General features: G+C 38.4%; 1 protein-coding gene across 4 annotated transcripts in view; it reads right to left on the bottom strand.

Annotated features, from left to right (window-relative positions):
• Positions 1–18,982, bottom strand: part of IL17REL (interleukin 17 receptor E like) — a 66,894-nt gene extending 47,912 nt beyond the window's left edge. For all 4 annotated transcript variants that reach the window (XM_087874228.1, XM_060687152.2, XM_087874230.1 and 1 more), the window contains exon 1: positions 18,776–18,982. In XM_087874228.1, coding sequence (XP_087730354.1) covers positions 18,776–18,871 — 96 coding nt within the window. In that variant the 5' untranslated portion in view covers positions 18,872–18,982. The remainder of the gene's footprint in view (positions 1–18,775) is intronic.
• Positions 18,983–21,933: the final 2,951 nt, after the last annotated feature.

Below are 21,933 nucleotides of genomic sequence, written 5' to 3'. Positions count from 1 at the left end.
CAGGAGCCAGTGCAGCTCACGCAGGAAAGGTGTTACATGAGAGCGCCATGTCACTCCCATAACCACCCGCGTGGCCGCATTCTGGACCAGTTGGAGCCTCCGGGTACTCCTCAAGGGGAGCCCCATGTAGAGAGCATTACAGTAGTGGGCCCTTCTTCATTGAAGTGGTATTGATATCAAGACTAGACAACCTATTTGGGTTGTAAAGGCAGATCCTATACTGCAAATTCTACCCTGAAGCTCCTGGAGTAAATGATCTTCAACTCTTCAACTCTACAATTCTAGGAATATGGGCTGTAAAATCTGTAATATCTATCATGCAAATGTTAAGTTATCATTCAGTAAAGTAAACCCTATCCAAATACAGAGTCTCCTCTGGAATGAGTATAGAGAAAAGCAACAAAGATGATCAAGTGGCTGGAGGCCAACTTGTATGAAGAATGGAGCAGTCTAAACTCCTTCATCAGGGCGTTCTGTGGTGATCTAGAAGCAGAATGATATCCTCTCAGATTATTTCAGATTGATCTACTGTTCTGACATGACTCAAGAACTGACTTGAATCCATGATTTTACCTGATAAGGCAATATCTGCAGACTGTTTGCAATGGATTGTGATCCATCACCATATTTTTTACCCTGTCTCCACATCTATTTATAGGTAGTCTTTGACTTACATGTAGATTCATGTAGCAATCTTTCAAAATTACAATGGTACTGAAAAGAAGTTGAGAATAACAGAATAACAAAGTTGGAAAGGACCTTGGAGATCTTCTAGTACAATTATCTGCTCAAACAGTAGACCCTATACCATTTCAGACAAATGGCTGCCCAGTCTCTTCTTAAAAACCTTCAATGATGAAGCACCCTCAGCTTCTGAAGGCAAGCTGTTCCACTGGTTAATTGTGGCAAACTGGGCTGGCTTAAGAAGAAATTTTTAAATGTTTTAATTGGTTTGTATTTTTAATTTTGGGCCAAATTTATATATATTTTAATTGTTTTTTAATATTTGTATTTTATGTTTTTTAATTCTGGCTATACACCGCCCTGAGTCCTCAGGGAGAAGGGCAGTATATAAATTGGAAATAAAAATAAATAAAAAATAAATTGCCCTCACTATCAAGAAATTTCTCCTTAGTTTTAGATTGCTTTTTCCTTGATTAGTTTCCATCCATTCCTTCTTGTCCTGCCATCAGGCACTTTGGAAAATTGATTGACCCCCTCTTTTTTGTAGCAGCTACTCAAATATTGAGGAACACTGCTATCAAGTAGTCTTTCATTTCACTAGACTAGACATATCCAATTCCTGCAACTGTTCTTCATATATTATGGCCTCCAGCCCCTTAATCATCTTTGTGGATTTTCTTTGCATTCTTTCCAGAGTTTCAACACTGTTTTTATATTGTGGCAACAAAAACTGGATACACTATACCAAATGTGGTCTTACTAAGGCCTTATAGAGCACGATTAAAACTTCAAATGATGTCAATTCTATCCCTCTGTTAATGCAGCCTAGGAGTGCATTGGCTTTTTTGGTAGCTGCCGCACACTGCTGGCTCATATTTAAGTGACTGTCCACTAGGACTCCAAGATCCCTCTCACAGTTACTGCTATTGAGCCAGGTGACACCTCTTCTATACCTGTACGTTTGGTTTTTCTTGCCTAAGTGTAAAACCTTACTTTTCTCACCATTTAATTTCATTTTGTTAAATAGTGCCTTGTGTTCAAGTCTGTCAAGATCTCTCTGGATCTTGAGCCTATCTTCTGGGGTATTGACCATTCCTATCAGCTTGGTGTTGTCTGCAAATTTGATGAGTTTCCCTTCTATTCCCTCATCTAAATTGTTTATGAAGATATTGAAGAATACTGGGCCTAAGACAGAACCTTGAGGTACCTCACTGCTTCCTTCCCTCTATGTAGAAGAAGTTTCATTAAGGACTACATATTGAGTTTGTCGGCCAGTTATGAATTCACCTGGTGGTGATAGCAATAGCAATAGCACATAGACTTATATACCACTTCATAGTGCTTTTACAGCCCTCTCTAAACGGTTTACAGAGTCAGCCTATTGCCCCCAACAATCTGTGTCCTCATTTTACCCACCTCGGAAGGAAGGAAGGCTGAGTCAACCTTCAGCCTGGTGAGATTTGAACTGCTGAACTGCAGCTAGCAGTCAGCTGAAGTAGCCTGCGGTACTGCACTCTAACCACTGCGCCACCTTGGCTCTTATCCCAGATGCTGTCTATCCCACATTTTTCTAACTTAGTTATAGCTTATATTATATTAATATATTATATTATTGTGATTTTTAACTCTAAGTTACTCATGACCAGTCCTCACACTTACAAACATCATAGAATCCCCATGGTCACAGGATCAAAATTCAGATGCTTGGTAACCACCATGTATTTATAACAGTTGCAGTAACCTAGAGTCATGTAATCACCATTTGTGACCTTCCCAGCTGGCTTCCAAGAAGCAATGCCAATTGGGGAAGCCAGGTTTGCTTAATGACCATGTGATTCAGTTAACAACTATAATGATTCACTTTACAACTGTGGGCAAAAAAAGGCCCTACAATTGGATGAACCTCTCTAACCACCTTTCTTTGCAGTGGAATTTTGGCCATAGTAGTAGTTGAAGACTACTTGTATACACATGCACCAGAGGTGGGTTTCAGCAGGTTCTGACCAGTTCTGGAGAACCGGTAGTGGAAATTTTGAGTAGTTCGGAGAACCAGTAGTAAAAATTCTGACTGGCCACACCCCCATCTATTCTTTGCCTCCCAAGTCCCAGCTGATCAGGAGGAAATGGGGATTTTGCAGTAACCTTCCCCTGGAGTGGGGTGGGAATGGAGATTTTACAGTATCTTTCCCCTGCCACGCCCACCAAGCCACACCCACAGAACCTGTAGTAAAAAAAATTTGAAACCCACCACTGACATGCACACATAGTCTTCCTGAAACAGTCCATGAAATGCTCCCATGTTCCTTTCTGCACAGTGGTTATTTTACACATACTGCTCATAGATACTGTACTGCTTAAACAGGAAAGATTTAGAAAATCCAGAAAATTATTATGGGGAACAGCACTAGTGACTGTCAGAAGAATGAAAGTATTTTATTTTGTAAAGAAATACAAGCATACAGACCCAATTTCACCAACTACGTATCTATTTTGCATGTCTACAGGACACGCCTTCCTTTCCCCATACTAATTTAATTACTTTAGCATCATCAGTCTTCCCATCTGTTTTTTTGTAACGTGCTCTTGGTAGAGATGTAGCAATTTTAGAAGATTGTACTTAGGTTGTGAGCTTTGAATTGGCCCAACCCTAGCATACTCTAACCAGGATTTTAACATTTTATTTCAGGATCACATTTGCTTTTTATGCAACAGAAAGAGCATCTACCAGTCTAATCGAAGTTATGTATATATTTGAAAGACATACTATGGCTATATTGTATGAAATAACACTACACGGTTAGTCCAGTATAGTCCAGGGCAGGGGTCGGCTTCAAAAATTTTAGCAAGGGGTTCTCTGCCCGGTTGCTGGCTGGGCATGGCCATGGTGGGCATGGCCTAGTCGGCCTCCTGTATCACAGGGGAGGGAGGGTGCATTTTTGCCCTCCCCAGGCTCCGGAGGCTTTCTTTGAGCCTCCAGAAGGGCAAAAACAGCCTTCCCAGGCTCTGGAGGCCCTCTGAAGGCCAGAAACGGACCCATTTCCGGCCTTCCCGAACTTCTGGTAGGCCTGTTTTTCAACCTCCCCGAGCCTCCACACGCACCATGCAATTACCTGCATCCAAAACATAGGGGGACTCCTGGTAGGAGAGAGGAGGGTGGGCCCAGCTAGGAGTGGGAATTGGGAGTTCTCCAAACTGCACAGAATCTTAACTAGAGGTTCTCCCGAAGCCCTGAGAATCCCCAGCACCCTACCCCTGGTCCCAGGGTGCCAGCAGGATTTGGTAAAAAATATTTGTAAAAAAAAAAAACAGGTGGAGTTTTGATCATGCCAACATGACTCCCATCCTGACTTTTTACCACATTTTCTAGACCGGTCCAATATTTCCCTTTTTTCTATTCAGAACATCTGTTTCAGATTAAATTTACTCTTGCCTTCTCTCAAAATAAATTAATTTTTTAGGCTAAAGCTCAGTGACCTGAATGTCAAAACAGCAGGCTTGCCTGCTTGTCTGAGAAAGAAACTGTTCATTAAACTAGCTCTCTTAACCTAGTATGTCCTGGAGATTTATATGATTTTCATGTAATATAGTTTTTAAGCATCTGACTCCCATTATCGTTGGTCTGCAGAAAAGGAAATTTGATTTCAACATTTGTTTTCTAGAAACAAAAATGTCAGCCACCGTAGATTCAGATGATACAATGCACGTCAGGTAAAATTCTGCTTTTGGTAAATAAGCTGCATAAATGAAAGGGAAATGGTGGCAGGTGTATTCCTTAACCCACAACAATGGTTTAGCATGTTATTCAAATGCACCCTCAAATAAAAATATTAGAGAAATATTTCAAATACAAACAAAATAACCAGAGGGAGGGGTGGGAAATCAGAAAATAAGTATTAATTGAAGAACAAACTGTACTATGACTTTGAAAATTCTGGCAAACAAAAGTATTTGCAATGGAATTGACATAACATTCCAAAGTTGGCATTTTTTTTCCCTCAAGCCAACAATTTGTTTGGAAATAATAGTCTCCACATTCCACCTCAATTAAGGACCTCAGGAACAGTATTGCAACTCAGTTACAGTACTGCAACTTTAAACATTGGATTATTATCACCTATGTTAAACCATAGGTGACTAACTGAGACCTAATCTTAGGAACAGGCTTCAACAAGGCATTCTTCAGCATATGACTATATTGTTAGAAGTTGTAGTTCTTCATGAATCAGAGGGCAAAGGAAAAAATGAAGCTCAACAAAGGAGAGGCCATATCTTTTGGGTGAAACCACCCTTAGTTTCTACTATCATGTAACTTTTGGTCTTTCTTTCATATTTTTCATACCATTTAACCCCAACATAGTCCCTTTCCAATTTCAGTTTCCATCAATCAAATATTGAAGTTAATCTCCTTTGGATGATATCAAGTTAAGGAAGAAAAGCAACAGAACAGGATAATTTATTGGCTCAGCAGAGATAGTTTATTTTCTAATTCATGTCTCTACCTATTTTCTCTTTAATGAAAATCTGTAATATCGTAATATAAGATAAAGCAGGTAGTTATCTCTCAATTTATCATTTATGGAGTCCATGAGCCAAAACAAAATGGAAAGAATACAGATTTGACAGATGAATAAATCTATTTTTGCATACACCTATAAGATGTATGGATTATGTTTTCACATAGAGATTTGCAACCAGACCTAGCAATGTTTAAATAATACCACAGTGTGAGCACTATTTGAGTTAGTTGTGGAATTAGATATTCCATTAATTAAATCTTAATTCAAATCCTAAATATCTAAGAAGAGAAGTTGTTTTCTTACTGGATTTAAATCATATGTCGGACAGAGGGTGTGAGATTCATACAACTTCACTTCCCACACTCTTATAACAGAATCACTATTTCTGGTATGGGATAATTCATTTAGCAAAAATACTTGTCATAAGAAAGAATGCTGGATAGACAAAATTTTGGAAATTGTAGCTGCAAAAAGCTAAAGAACTAAAGAGCAATATAAATCATGTCATTACTGAAATGAATAGTAAAGGTAAAGGTTCCCCTCGCACATATGTGCTAGTCGTTCCTGACTCTAAGGGGCGGTGCTCATCTCCGTTTCAAAGCCAAAGAGCTAGCGCTGTCTGAAGACACCTCCGTGGTCATATGGCCGGCATGACTAAACGTCAAGGGCGTATGTAATGCTGTTACCTTCCTACCAAAGGTGGTCCCTATTTTTCTACTTGCATTTTTTACGTGCTTTCGAACTGCTAGGTTGGCAGAAGCTGGGACAAGTAATGGGAGTTCACCCCGTTATGCGGCACTAGGGATTCGAACCGCTGAACTGCCGACCTTTCGATTGACAAGCTCAGCGTTTTAGCCATTGAGTCACCGCGTTCCTCTTAGAAATGAATAGTATGGTTCATCAAAATATCCTCAATAAAGGTATAAAGAGGAAATAACTTTTAGTAGTCTCCCTTTATTCTGCCTACCAGAAGACATCTGGAATAGAAAATACAATCTCTACCTGGCATTTGTTCATGGAGAGGCATCTGAAAAGCATATTCTATGAAAATGGTTAGAGGTGGTGGGTAGGCAGAGCCAAGGGAACACAGGATTAAAGGAACCGTGCTGGTTGTTGACTCTTAAGAGGTGGAGTGGATTTAAACAGTCACACTTCAAAGCTAAAAAGTGTTTTTTATCAGGGCAACTTAGTCTACCCAAATATGGGACAGAGCATACTGCTTCCACTTTTGCCTTTCAGCCCCAATCCAGAAGCCTCCGCAGGCAGTTGCTTTCACAATCACATAGTTTCGCTACGAAACTATGTGATTGGGCTTGATACATTGACCACTCTTGAGTGAAGGAGTGGAACGTCTGCCAGTTTGAACTGAGGTAATGGAATGTGAGGCAACTTGCAGTTGTAACAGAGTTCTTTTCAGGTGGGGAGGGAAAATAGAATGTCCAACTCCTTAGCATCAGAGCATGTTAATATAAGGCAACTGGCAGTTGAGACAGAGTTCTTTTCAGGTGGGGAGGGGAAGTAAAAAGCCTAATTCCTTAGCATCAGAGCATGTGAATATAATTCTATATATGAAATACTAACGATCTGATAGTCATTTCGAAAAATCCTTTCTTAGCGAGCACCTAGAAGTCAAGAGGAACATACATGCCAAATTTCAAGTTTATATATAGATTTCTTTGTCAGAAAATAGAAATTTAACTCAAAGCTAAAAACTGAAAATAATGGATAGAAATTGAAAGGAGAAGCACTTAAATGATAAGGGACAAGTTTATCTCCTTCACTGCAGATACTTAGACAGAATGGAATGGTCAAAACCCACAATCTTGTTAGTTTACTACAGATCGTACACACTCTTGCCACCTCTCAGGGAAGAGTGGAAGTTGTGATAGTTCTTTTCAAGAATCTAGATTCTAGAATGTTTTTCCACATAGAGTTTGCTTGGCAGTGACTATTATGCCCTTTACCGATTCAAATGTAAGGCATTTGGGTGGCCCAAAGCACCATTTAAATCTGTTTAAATTTTCCTTCTATTTAGTGTTTATGCTTTTAGTTTGTTAGAGCTTACATTTTCTGCTTTTTTATTGTTTGTTTCACACAGTTGCACTATTCTTTTTTGTGCTTTCGCTGTTTTAAATCTTTGGTATGTCATTCTGAGAAATTCTTTGGACTTGGAGAAACAATATCAAATAAAAATGCATTATTATTTATTGGATTTAGATACTACCCATCTCACTCTTAGATGAGAGTGCCTTTGTTGTTATTTCATATTATGCTTCCTTCCCAAGGAACCCCAGCATGATTTGAAAGGAATAGTAAATTTTCAGATAAAGCCGTCAATCTTTAAAAATAATAGACATATGATAACAAATTGTAAAAAACAGAAAAGCAAAGTAACTGGCTGGTCTTGGTGTAACATTAGCCCAGAAATATCTAGATAAAAGGATATTTAATTCTTCTGTGAAATAAGTTAGTATGTAGGCCATCCAAGCATCTCTTGAAAGAGGGCACTGAAAGAGGGCACTAATTGTGGCACTGAACTAAGAATTTGCCACACCTGGCCAGCACAGAGACATAATCCCATTGGTGGAGCATAAGCAGCTGGTCTTAACATAAGGTAAGTAGCATTACTATATATATATTCTTTTTCAGTACCTAGACCCTAAGCAATTAAGACTAATTGACTAGTAACACCACTTTAGCTGTAGGCAATCAGTGCTGTTCTTTCAGGATTAATGTTATATAATCTCAGTTAACAACCAGACTGCTCACCTTAACAGACAGACGTGTGCAGCACTATTTGCGATAACAAGGTTATTATTATGAGGTTCTTATGAATTACTAAGGCTAAGCTACAGGCAGATAGCAATGTGGTTGGTATGCTATCCAGGAACAGGGACTCCTTGTCATTGTTACAGCTTGCAAATACAGGTGCGTTTGCATGCAAATATGCATACACGATGAATAATTCACATCAGCAATTTAGAAACTGAGCTTCACTGAGTATATATGAGAATTTAAGATCTTTAACCTTGTCCACAATAAGCAATATTCCTTAATCATTGTTTAACATGTAATAAAATAATATAACTATTTGCTTGTGTACTGAGTGACATTTAAATTATAGATGTATTTCAAATGTGAATCTCAAACAGTTTCATGTGCCTTTTATATATAAGTATATAACAGAGTTCAAAGGGACCTTGGAGATCTTCTAGTCGAATCCCCTGCTCAAGTAGGAAGCCTTATACCATTTTCAGACAAATAGCTCTCCAATCTCTTCTTAAAAACCACCAGTGTTGGAGCACCTTCTGGAGGCAAATCATTCAACTGATTAATTGTTCTAATTGTCAGAAAATTTCTCCTTAGTTCTAAGTTGGTTCTCTCTTTGATTAGTTTCCATCCATTGCTTCTTGTCATGCCTTCAGGTGCTTTAGAGAATAGATTGACCCTCCTCTTCATTATGGCAGCCCATTGGATATTGGAAAGTTACTATCATGTCACCCATGTGCATTATTTTCATTAAACTAGACATACCCAATTCCTATGACTGTTCTTCATAGGTTTTAGCCTCCAATACCCTAATTATCTTTTTTGCTCATCTCTGCACTCATTCTAGAGTCCCAACATCATTTTATATCATGGCAACCAAAGCTAGATGCAACAGTGGTATTAATACTTCACATGATCTTGATTCTATCCTTCTTGGAATTGTATTGGCTTTTTTGATAGCTGCAGCACACTGCTGGCTCATATTTGACCCACTATTTAAATTGTTCAATCAGATTTATATGAGCTGGTGGCATCTGTTGTGATATGGAAGTCAGTTGCAGCAGTGACATAACTTCAGATAGTTGCTAAACTGGGCAGTCACTAACAAAATACTATTTCTAGACTCTTTTAAGTTTATCACAGGCAAATTGTGCATGGTACTTGAGTTTCTGTGTCTAAACTCAAACTGCCAAAATATATTAAAAGGATGAACTACCAAACAATTCCATACCTCGTACCCAGGGGTGAAATCCAGCAGGTTCTAATAGGTTCTGGAGAACCGGTAGCAGAAATTTTGAGCAGTTCAGAGAACCGGTAGCGGAAACATTGAGTAGTTCAGAGAACTAGCAAACATCAACTCTGGCTGGCCCCAGAGTGGGGTGGGAATGGGGATTTTGCAGTATCCTTCCCCTGGAGTGGGGTGGGAATGGAGATTTTGCAGTATCCTTCCCCTGCCACGCCCACCAAGCCACACCACACCCACCAAGCCATGCCCACAGAACCGATAGTAAAAAAAATTTGGATTTCACTACTGCTCGTACCCCACCCTTGAGGATCATAAAAACAATAAGTTTACTTACTCACTAGGCTTACTCATTATGCACTGCCTCAATTTTAACTACAGATTGTTACTAAGCTACAATTGACTGGATTCACACCAGGGGTGAAATCCAGCAGGTTCTAACAGGTTCTGGAGAACCGGTAGCAGAAATTTTGAATAGTTCGGAGAACCGGCAAATACCACCTCTGGCTGGCCCCAGAGCGGGGTGGGAATGGAGATTTTGCAATATCCTTCCCATGCCATGCCCACCAAGCCACGCCCACAGAATCGGTAGGGAAAAAATTTGAATTTCACCACTGATTCACACACTGAATGAAGCTAAAGTAAACCAACTGCATGTTGATTTAATGCAATGGGCAGACCAAACCAATATGATGTAAGTTCTGTAAATATAACATTAGAAAGTTAAGGTATGATCTTTAAGCATCACTTATACTTTTTAACTGCCCTTTGGAATGAATTGCCCCCGGATATTCGTACCATCTCTGATCTCCGGGTCTTTCGCTGTGCCCTCAAGACCCTACTGTTCTGACAGGCGGGGCTGTCTAATTGAATGATTTTAAATTGGGTTTTAACTTTGGGTTTTAAAATTCGGCCAAAACTATTTAATGATTTTAATTAATTTTAACTATGATATTGTATATTTATGTTTTTAATTTTGGCTGTACACTGCCCCGAGTCCTTCGGGAGGAGGGCGGTATATAAATAAAATTATTATTATTATGATTAAATTATTATTATTATTAAAAATATATATATTGGGCAGTTCTTCAGTAAGTTAAATTGACCTGAGCTTTACAGATTGTCTTCAGGTAGAAGATTAAGCATAGCATGATTTAATCCCAGATGTGATTTATGGATAACATGAGATGTAAATCCACCCATTGCAGTTTACTCTCATCATGGTTATCACATGAGATTCTACCACAACCTAATCCTAAATTTCTTCCACAAATTACTAGGCCAGATAGATTACACAGCAGCCATTGCAGAATGAAAAACAGGTTCAGTTTGTACTTGGAACAGTCACTTAATTCAATTTATTATGAAGTCAAGCCGCACAGAAGCAAATTTAAAGAGTATTAGGGAAACTGCAATTAAAGAAAAACCAAGGCCAGCATGCAAACCAGGAAGAAGCTTAAAAAGAAAACAAGATGAAATACAGCTTTCTGCATGAACAATAACTAAAATACACAAGGAAGTTGTGAAGAAAAACGTTTACAGTAAGGTGTCTGTAAAGCCTTGAAAATACAGCATGTGAATAATAGCTTCCTTTTCAAAGAAAAGCATCTGTGGTACAGTAATACAGGTTAAGAGGTAACAATGCAATTTCTAGAAGGACATGCAGTTCAAAGATGCTAACTCAATGCAGTTTATCTCCAGCAATCTAATTCAGCAAGTATGCTAGACCTCCCCTTTGACAACTAGGTTAGTTCACTGAGCAGCCAAGGAAGTCAACTGTTTTGCCCAGTGCTTTACTCACTTAAAGCAACCAAATCCCTTTGAAGACGCAATATTATAAAGATGGTATAATAGAGAGCAATGGTTCTCAGAAGCCTATTTGGAGGTGTACTATCTCCAACCTATTATTTCATTGTATGACCCCCAAAATAGATTAGCCATGCAAGAGCTTCCTGACCAAGACATTTTGCCTTTATCCAAGAGAATGGAAAGGTGGCATGCCATAATTTACTTAGAGAATAAGCTCCCCCAAAGACAGTATGTTATGCCTTTAACTAGTAAGCAAAGGAATGTGCTACAAGGTACAACTCATAAAAACAAGTAGAATCAATAGTCAGTTAGGACCCTTTCACAATCTGTATACGTCAATCTTTGTTTCACAATATTGTGTCCAATGTGGCATTGTAGATGTGAAAGTGCTATCAACAATGCTGCATTTTGAGCATTCATTTGCACACAAAGACCTGTATATATCAGCCTTAGGCCTGAGCAAGTTGGAACTACAACTACCAAGAATAAGTCAAATCCAAGTGTTTTTATAAACCTATGACCTAAGATCCAGACAGGGAGTCACATTTTATTGTTATCTCAACTTCAACATTTCTTTTCCTGAAAGCACAATCAGGTGCTTGAGTAGCTTTTAATCTGGAGATGTAACAGTGCCACCTAAAATCAAATTTTCTTTAAAAAAACAAGCAATATAGAAGATGACCATAAATTCCACCTGAATATCATAGATTGTATGTATATGCAGTTGGGTTAACAGTAGTAATCTTCTCTATTACTGTGATATCTATTTATTTCTAATTAATTTTTTAACTGTGTAAATCAGGGGTGTCAAACTTGCGGTGTCATGTTGTCACATGATGTATCATGACTTTCCCCCCCCTTCACTAAAATGGGGGTGTACGCAGTGGTGAAATCTAAAATTTGTTACTACCGGTTCTGTGGGCATGGCTTGGTGGGGGGTAATGTGACTGGGTGGGCGCGGCCAATTTTTTTTTACTTTTAAAACCATTTTTTACATCTAAAACCATGTAAAAAAAGGCTCTGACGATCCCAGTTGAGTTGCCTGATCATCAGAGGGTTTTTAAAAAACCCTCTGCCGATCAGGCAACTCAGCTGGGATCGTCAGAGCTTGGATCGTCAGAGCTTGGCTCTCAGAGGCATTTAAAAGAAAAAAAGCCTCTGATGATTGCGTGGCTCAGCTGGGCATGGGGGGTGGGGGCAGGGATTTTTGCTACCGGTTCTCCGAACTGCCCGCCGCCATCGCTACATACTTGCCCGAGCCAGTCCGAACCAGGAGCATTTCCTGGTGGGCGTGTCCAGTGCCTGACGCATCCGGCCCGCAGTCTGCGAGTTTGACACCCCTAGTGTAAACCACCCACATATGGAATATTTTATGCAGATCTATGTATATGGTGTTCTTAGTTATCAATTTCTTCATAGTAGTGAAGAAATTGATAATTATATAAATCATATATAATGGCGTTATATAAATCATAACTTTTAACAGCTAGTTTTCATCCTTTCCCTTTCTTTTGATCATTAAAATGATTTAGCGATTTCTAATCATACAGAAAGAATTGAGAATCCTAAAAAATAATTCAGGAAATAGGTAAGAAAAATAATTATCCCAATCTACTGTGACAGATGAAAAGGTTGTACAGAACCAAAAATGAGATAAAATGCAATAGGCGATATTAAATAATTAGAAATAAATATAAAATCTGCAATAACATTGTAGCATACAATTTTCTATGCAAAATTAGACAGTTTGCCTTTAGAAAAGGATTCATTTTTTCCTTACTGTTTTATGTTTGTCAGATACCCAAGATCAGTGTTTTAGATGATTGGGAAGTTTTCTTCCAACATGTTATTTTTAAAAAGCCAGAATAAAAACCTAATAATATTATTTATAAAAATGCCAAATCCAGTCTAAGCGCTTCGCTGACTGGTCAATGAACCATAAAAATAATGCTGATATCACTTTGTCATTATGGCTGTTGATGGTTGGATATCTTATTACATACAAACATTTTAAAAATAAAATCTCTCTAGTGTTCCACAAGTAGGGAGACTAGACCAAATGGAACAAACTCTTAAACTGCAGTCTGGAATGAGAAGGAACTTGGTGAGAAAATAAGGAATCATCAGTGTGTAAAACCAAAAAAGGAGGAAACAAAATTCACAAGTCCGGAATGGATTTCAATCCTATTTCCTCAACTTTGTTCTAAGAAAAGAACAAAGAACACATGAGGACATCTTGTCCTGATCCAAATTGACAGAATGATTCAAAGAGCATGTGGCATGTAAGGACAGCACAGAATACTAATCTTTTGTAGGACTTGAAACAATATACAGGATCAAGAAAGCAAAATAGTTTCTCTTTCATGTTAGACAGATTCATCATCAGCTCTATCCCACTAAGCAGAAGATGTATTAATGCCTGGAGGGAGGTTTCCTTTCCTTTCTTATTTCTGTATGACTGTACCAGTCAAATAGCTACTTCTCTCTCTCTCTCTCTCTTTCTCTCTCCCTTTGTAACTCTAGATAAGTCAGAATGTAGGCGTAACTGTTTTTTTCCTAGTTATCTTGTAACCTGTTTTCAAAAGAGAAGTAGATAAAGGCCCCTAAAATAATTTTCTTACACATTTTAATCAACCCTTATCCAAGGGTGAAATCCAGCAGATTCTAACAGGTTCTGGAGAACCGGTAGTGGAAATTTTGAGTAGTTCGGAGAACCGGCAAATACCACCTCTGGCTGGCCCCAGAGCAGGGGTGAAATCTACTTACCTTCCTTACCAGTTCGGAAGTGCCCGCGCTGGTTAAACACAGGAAGTAACGAAACCCAGGCGGTGATCGCTACCGGAACGCCGAACCACAGGAAAAAAATGCTACCGAATCAAGCGATCAGGTCCGATCCGGAAGCATTTCACCCCTGCCCCAGAGTGGGGTGGGAATGGAGATTTTGCAAAATCCTTCCCCTGCCACGCCCACCAAGCCACGCCCACAGAACCGGTAGGGAAAAATTTTGAATTTCACCCCTGCCCTAATCCAAGGGTTTTTTATTCCCATCTCACCTAGATGTGGGATGGGATTTCCAGCAGGGACACAATGACATCTCCAGAAGGCAGGGACTGACATTTTCAGCCCTTGAAGTGGAGAATAGATATTAAAATGCCTTCTGTTTTATACAGGAACCTTTCCTAATTTGCTTCTACTTTCTGTAAAAGAAAAACTTGCTGTTGGAGCTTGGCCACTTGCTGTACCTTGTCTGATCTTGGGAAGATCTCCAGGCCTACACTAAACAGCTTAATGCAGTATTCCATGCCTTAACGGTCATTTTCCTATTATCTTCTAAAATGAGGTTCATCTCATATTTTTTCTGAAAAGAACTTAACCATCTCAGAACTGCAAAAATGGGATCTGAAATGTGTTCATTTTTCCAATGTATTGGAAAAATATTTTCAGAAATTCTTTGCCTGGCTTACACAATGCTCTTGTGACTCTGCTGAGTAATTTGTATGACAGTTGTGGTTGTGGGCACAAAGTTAATGTGTAATCCAAACTAGCAGAAGCTGGGGCCACAGGACAAATTGCCCCAACTCTACCAGTGTTTTCTGAGTTTATACACTAATGGCATAATCTTTTTTCATTTAGAGTAGTCACCCCCTCTGGCTGGACTGGCCAAATTCAGTAAAGCTTTGGTCCCACATCAAACCAAGAAATGGGTACAATGACGCCTTCCTTGTAAATATCCTTGCACATTACTAGAATAGCTCTCCATTGAATTATGTTTATTATTTGGATGAGAAAAGATGAATATAGAGATGTGTATTCTTGATGGGGAACTAGCAGTCTTTAGAGTGGGTATTTGTGAGGGCACACAACAAGACAGAAAAAACAATGCAATTTGTACACTAGAAATCTGCTTATACTTGCACCATCATGGAGACAAGCTACATCCCAAATTTATCTGCATAAGTATATATCTAGACATCAATCATTGAATAGAAAAATGCAATGTGTGAACTTGTTTGATTGAAGTCAATGGCATTCTTCATATTTTTAAACTGAGGCCTGCAGTTGGATCAAGAAATAGTCTGCTTTACTCAAACGAATGGACCATTTGGTTTATGACTGCTACTACCTTATTTTCCTTTTTTTAAAGAAATAATTTCAGACCCTGGAAGGATTTCAAAATTCCCATTAAATTGCACTTGTTAAAAAAATCTTCTTTCAATCCACTATAAACCCATGTGCAGCACCAATTGTGGCTTAGTTACCATCCTAATGGGATCTTTCTTCGTATGACTTTTTAATACTTGAATTGAACTCTACAGACCACAGCATTTTCTGAAGAAGCGGCAATGAAACATGAGGACTTTGCTGAAGTATCATAGAATAGTATTACATGAGGGATTATATGAGTATCCATTAAGCATAATGGAGTAAAACACATTTATAAGTGCTTCCTTTCTGTCCTGCCCAGCTCTCTTTGGGAAAACAATTGGCTGATTTGTTCAGTTCTGATGAGTCAGTGCTAACTGAGTTCTTGCTTTTGTTCTGATTGGCAAGTGACCTTAATCTGAATTCTCTTTCAAAATAAATCAGCAAAAATGATGATGTGACATGAATCAATGCAGTCCAGTTTATAAGCAAATCTTTGAGTCTGGCTTTACTTTTACTTTAAAGCTGTTTTCTTCTAGTTGCTCAAATTGTACAGGTTACAACACACAGGTCATTAAGCTGAACTGTACCAAAGGTGAAAAACTGAAGTCACATCTGATTGGGAAAGAGCTCCCTCATGATTCATTAACTGCTTTTTAATCAACTTTCCTTCGGGAGGGAAATCCCATGTAAAATATTGCTATTTCCTTCTTTGAAAACGTATTTTAATCATGGGAAGTAAAGGAAAAGAAATCCATGCTATGAATGTTTTATCACTTTTGGTGCATCGCACATACCCACCCCCACCTCTCAAGAATCAGAATGTAGCAAAATATCCATTCTTCACACACAGAAGTTCACCAGACACGAGTTGCAAAATTAACTGCACCAGGATACAAGTCAAATCAGGGGATTTCCCTATAGGGTTCTGCTTTAAAAAGAACATTAGGTAATGTAGCTCATTAACAGTGCAATCTTGTGCAGTGGCAGCTTTCCCAACTTGGATCTTCCAGGTGATTGGCAATTTAGGGAGTTAAGTCTCAAAACATTTAAGGGAGACTAGATTGGCAAAAGATTTATAAAGACCCTTTCAGGTAGATTTAAATCAATGGTACCGTTCATTGCTCAACACACATAAAAGAGTAGCATGAGATCACCAGGGGTGACATTGTAATTCTTCCCCCTTTCTCTCTCACATCCCAACATTCTTGTGGCTATCTGAATAAGTATCTGCAGTGTTGGAGGAAAGAGCACAACTCTAGAAAGAGTGCAGAGAAGAGCAACAAAGATGATTAGGAGACCGGAGGCTAAAACATATGAAGAACGGTTGCAGGAACTGGGTATGTCTACTTTAATGAAAAGAAGGACTAGGGGAGACATGATAGCGGTCTTCCAATATCTCAGCGGTTGCCACAAAGAAGAGGGAGTCAAGCTATTCTCCAAAGCACCTGAGGATAGGACAAGAAGCACTGGGTAGAAACTAATCAAGGAGAGAAGCAACTTAGAACTAAGGAAAAATTTCCTAACAGTTAGAACAGTTAATCAGTGGAACAATTTGCCTCCCCAGAAGTTGTGAATGCTCCAACACTGGAAGTTTTTCAGAAGATGTTAGATAATCATTTGTCTGAAGTGGTGTAGGGTTTCCTGCCTAAGAGGGGGTTGGACTAGAAGACCTCCAAGATCCCTTCCAACTCTGTTATTCTATTCTATTCCTGTGGTATCAAACCATTATTTTGTTGTGAATGTTTGAAGGCAAGAGGACAATTTGTCAGGTGCATGTTCTTCAGGCAGGGATTTCTTGGATTTGTTGAGATTTATATCCCCAGATTTTCTTCTGGAACTTGACAGAAGTTCCTCAAGTTCCAGAAGTCTTTCTTTTTCGCACCACCCCACCCCCATGACATTTGAAAAATATGTTGGTCACAGGAGAAAATGAACTTCCATGGCTGAGGTAGACTCAGAATCGGGCTTCCCCAGTCCTATTCCAAGATCTGAGTACAGGTAAGTGCATTTGGGTTTGCTCAGCCACGTGAAACAATTCATTAACAAACACCTGTGTGAGGACTGGGCAGCACTTCAGATTTAAAAGCAAAAGGTCCTTTGGAGCACAGGCATAGCTCCTTGTTACTCCTTAAAGCAGAGATCTTCAAACTTGGCAGCTTTAAGACTTGTGGACTTCAACTTCCAGAATTCTCCAGCCAGCATAGTTTTGAAGACCTCTGCCTTAAAGCATCTCTGCCTGTTCTTGGGATCACACAGCTGCCTTTCACAGCTGCTGTACATTCCAAATACATTTAGTTTAAGGAGCTGTGACAGATACTACGAGTATGTGCCCAGAAATACTCCAAAGCACCTTTTAGTCTTTAAATCCAAGGTGGTGGCACAACATTCATCTGAATCACCTACAGCAGTACATAAATTGCAAATGTGGATCAGCACCAACTAGTCAATCCTTCATTGCTTTCCCTAAGGCCCATTCAACACAAAATTGGTGAATTGTATTGGTCAACTTCAGCTGATAACTTCTCAAATAACAAGATACCAAAGTCAGAAAGTGGGTGGGTGTGCCTCAACATCGTACCTTACAAATCATTTCTTCAAAAAGTATTATAGTATGCATCAATGATAATTCTCATGGGTGTTTTTTTTTAAACAGGCAGAAATTAATTTATGCCAATTATTTAAATAACCCAAGGAGGTTAGCCTTCCTTCTCTAAAAATAATACCAAATAATTAGCCTACAGAGCTACTAACTCTGTCTGTCCTGAGAAAAAATAAGGTGGGCTTGTTCCCTTCTTTCTGGGTAAATTGAAGCATTTCTGCTCTCAGGAAAAAATCCTCACCAATGTTGGATTTCCAATTATACTTCAGACATTCTGCTAGCAAACACATTCTAACATTTTGTGGTTCATAACTCAGTTTTTCAAGCATCCGTTAGCGTTTCACAATTTTGACTTCTAACTCAGACCATCTGCAAGGCTGCCCTCAAGTGGAGTTAATTTAGAAAACCACCATTCTGGAGATATTGCAAGCTAAAAGTGCAATAGAAATAATGTATTTTTTTTTTTTAAAAAACACAATTGGTGCCCAGAAAGACCAAATCTAAATATTACATATTCAAATTACAATGTAAACATACTTTAATATACAACTTTATGTTTTGACTTGAATCAAGATATTTTCATTCATTTTAGAAATTAAAACATAAGTATTAATGATTTAATATTAATCAAAGTTTAATGGCATGGTGACATGACAATGTGCTGCATTTTTCTGATTTATCATATCATATATAGATGCAGAATCTAGAAATATCACTGATATTTTATGGTAATAATGATCTAATCAATATATTTTCAAGAATTACCAGTCCCAATATGCAAAATAACAAATCTATTAATTCTCTGCAAATGTAACCATGAGTTTTTTCTGAATCCTAGCACTACACAGATTTATACCATATTTTAGAAAAAGATTGCGCCTAAAAGATTGACATCTTTCTCTATGGACACACAACTGTAGCAAATACACATGTTCCTCAGTGAATCAGATAATGGAGAAAGGATGGTGCTATTTAGAGACTGCAGATATAAATCAAATTGTAACATACCTGTGAACAAGTGACTCCACATTCTTTAATCCTGGGAATGAGGTGATAGCCATATGCGCCATAAAATATTGCAAAAATCTGCCACATAAACTTCATCTTTGGGATTGTTGAGCTTTTTTTTTTTAAGTTACTTTCTTTTCTGGTTTTATTATGGTGACTGTCCTAAAGAAACAGCTGTTTTACTCTGACAAGGCATTTAAATAGTGTAATAGTCCCACCCACCCATCCCATTACCTTTGAAAAGAACTCCTCCTTTTAGTAGAAAGGAGAAATCAACACTGAAGATGAGTCATAGGGAAGTTCAGTTGTTACTGGAAGCTATAACATATTTTTCTGAATTTAACAGCTTTAATTTTAAAACAATGTTGTTTTGTTTACTGAAGCCACTATGTAAATATTTTCTCTTGTTCAATCTTAACATAATTATCTATTGATCCTTACAAGGACAGATATAATTGTGCAAGAACCTTTGTTAAGATATAACAAGTAACAGATGTCTAACTGGAACTATTTCATTCTATTTTATGTAAGTTGATGCCTAGAGCTTATCTCAGGCTGTTGATAATATGCCACAGTTTGTAAGTGAACGTGAAAAAAAGATATTATGGACTTGATTCCTCCCACTTGCATTTTTGTTCCCTTTTTAATGTGATTTGCTTTATGTTTGTGTTTCCCCTTTTCTCCCAAGTAGTTTTAAGATACTGTAAACAATTATTTTCCCCATCAATTCTAAATAAACAAAAAGTCAGGTTAGGGTGAGGTTGTGTCTGTCTCAGAGGCAAAGCAGAAACTTCAGTTCCCGAATAGAAATGGACATCTCAAATATTTTATCCAGAGAGCATTGGGACAGAGACCCATAATCTAATTATAAATTTAAGAGACCTCAGAATGGAATTTGAGGCAGGAGACAAGCATTTAGTAATCTTTCAGTTACATGTATTTCGTAAGCTATGCTTAGCAACCTAATAGAATTTAGGAGATGTATGAAAGGGTTGATAGAGAAGATGAACTTTCTAAGAATTGCATTCCCAAAATATGCAAATATTGCTTAACCAAATCATGATTGAGTAAATAAATTTACTCAGTTTTGTCCAAGACAAATTAACCACAGGGGTTGAATTTGCATATATTCATATACTTGCAAACTAGCCAACACCACTGTAGTATATTGTGTGTCACACAACTTCCCCAATTATCTAGTTTTGCCTTGAGGCATTTCAAGATTTCAGACATTCATTGGTTCATTGTACTACAAAAAAACAGATCCTGTAACAACAGGGTTGGCCTCCAACTATTACCTAAAAAGTCTACTGCTAATGCAATGCCTGCTATAACCAAATCAAAGAGAAACATCTTCCTTATATCATTTTTCTTTGTTGTAAGCCGCCCAGAGTCCCTTGGGAGTTGGGCGGCATAGAAATGTGACTAAATAAATAAATAAATAAATAAATAAATAAATAAATAATATGGTTTCTTCACCTTATTCACTTTTCTGCCCAGGAAGCTCTCTAATTTAGTTGTAAATACTATTTCAGTTACTAGTGAACTATTTCAATCTACTATTACAGTTTAGTGTTGCCGTAGCATGTTTTAATCCAGCAACCCAACTATTTGGTTCTTCTCTTCTACCTAAACTAACTTAAGACAGGCAAGTGGCTGAGAAAATTAGTTTTCTGACAGCCAGAAAGGAACAGCCTCGTATCCAATCTAACAGTTACAAAAATAAAAGCCAACTCACTCAAAAGAAGGGACCAAGCATAGTAAGAAAGAACCCCATGAGGGTTTGAACACTGTTTCAACACATAGAGCTTCTTAAATTACAACACTTGCTGAAATTCTTTGCTTGCGGCTCTCAAGTTTCTTCATTAAATATTACTTATCTGAATTTGTGAGCTTGCCAAAATGGTTTATTCCTGCCCACAGGGTAAAGAGTGACATGGCCCTGTTAGAAGAAATATCCTTCTGGGTTCAGCTCGAAGTGGGGAAAAACACACTGGAAACATGGAGACTGCTTTGAAAGATGGTTTAATGGTGGACAGGATCACATGGTTTGAGTTCCTGAACAGAAAAGGGCAGAGATGCGGCGAGTCCCCCGGGTTTTATGCCCTCTCTGGCTTTGAACTTCCTGGGGCCCTGAAAGAGTATCCTGATTGGTTGTCAGACTCCCAGGGAGTGGGGGTTTTAGCTAGCCTTTCTGGCTGATGTAATCTTCCCAGGTGCCATGTGGTGAGTTTCTGTTGCTACATGAGTCCTATTGTGTTAGTTTCTGTTGCTAGATGAGTCCTATTGTGTTGCAGATGATGGTCCATTGACAAAGGGGGGGCAGGAATGTAGGAGCTGCTTTGTCTTTAAAACATGTTTCTCCATTTCTCAACCAGGGAAATATAATATTTTGCCTTTTTAATATTTCCTAAAATATTTCATTCTTCTAGGAAAGGAGTAGGTGCTAACTTCCTACAGCCCCATACATGATTTAACTTTTCATTTCTTCAATTCCTTGTGGAAAGAAGATTCAAGAGGTGCATTGGTGTAAAGTAAATTTGCATTTGAAGCCAGAAAAACAGATGGCGCAACAGTGGTGATGCCAGCTAAGTGCTTCAGTGCACCAGTCACCTCTACTTCTCATTTTTTCAGAACTGTTAATAAGTTGTTTAGTGCTCTCTCCATCCTTGAGAGTCCTCTTAAGCATTATTCAAACTAGTAACAGTAACTGCTTCTATTCTAGGTTTATTACATTTCAAAATTCAAAACTTAAACTAATCTTCTAATAAAGCAGATTATTCACCGATGTGAGTGGATCTTTTGACAAGTAGTTGCTGTAACCTCCAAAGAACTAATTGGTATAATACTGCATTTACCCTTTTCTTTTTCAAGAAGAAATTACAGAAAAGAGAGAAAAAGGAAAGAGATAGGTTAAAACAGGGGTCTCCAACTTTGGCAACTTTAGGACTTGTGGACTTCAACTCCCAGAATTCCTCAGCCAGCAAAGCAAAGCTGGCTGAGGAATTCTGGGAGTTGAAGTCCACAAGTCTCAAAGTTGCCAAGGTTGGAGACACCTGGGTTAAAGAGAACTGTCCAGTAGGGCAAAACTGTTAGATCCATCGTTCTTCTTCACCAAAGTATTTCTTCACGGTGCCAAATAGAGGATGAGATCATCT

The sequence above is a fragment of the Pantherophis guttatus genome, chromosome 7 (assembly GCF_059756535.1).
Source record: "Pantherophis guttatus breed Tessera chromosome 7, ASM5975653v1, whole genome shotgun sequence".
Taxonomy (NCBI): domain Eukaryota; kingdom Metazoa; phylum Chordata; class Lepidosauria; order Squamata; family Colubridae; genus Pantherophis; species Pantherophis guttatus.
This window is presented reverse-complemented; position numbering and strand designations above follow the sequence as displayed.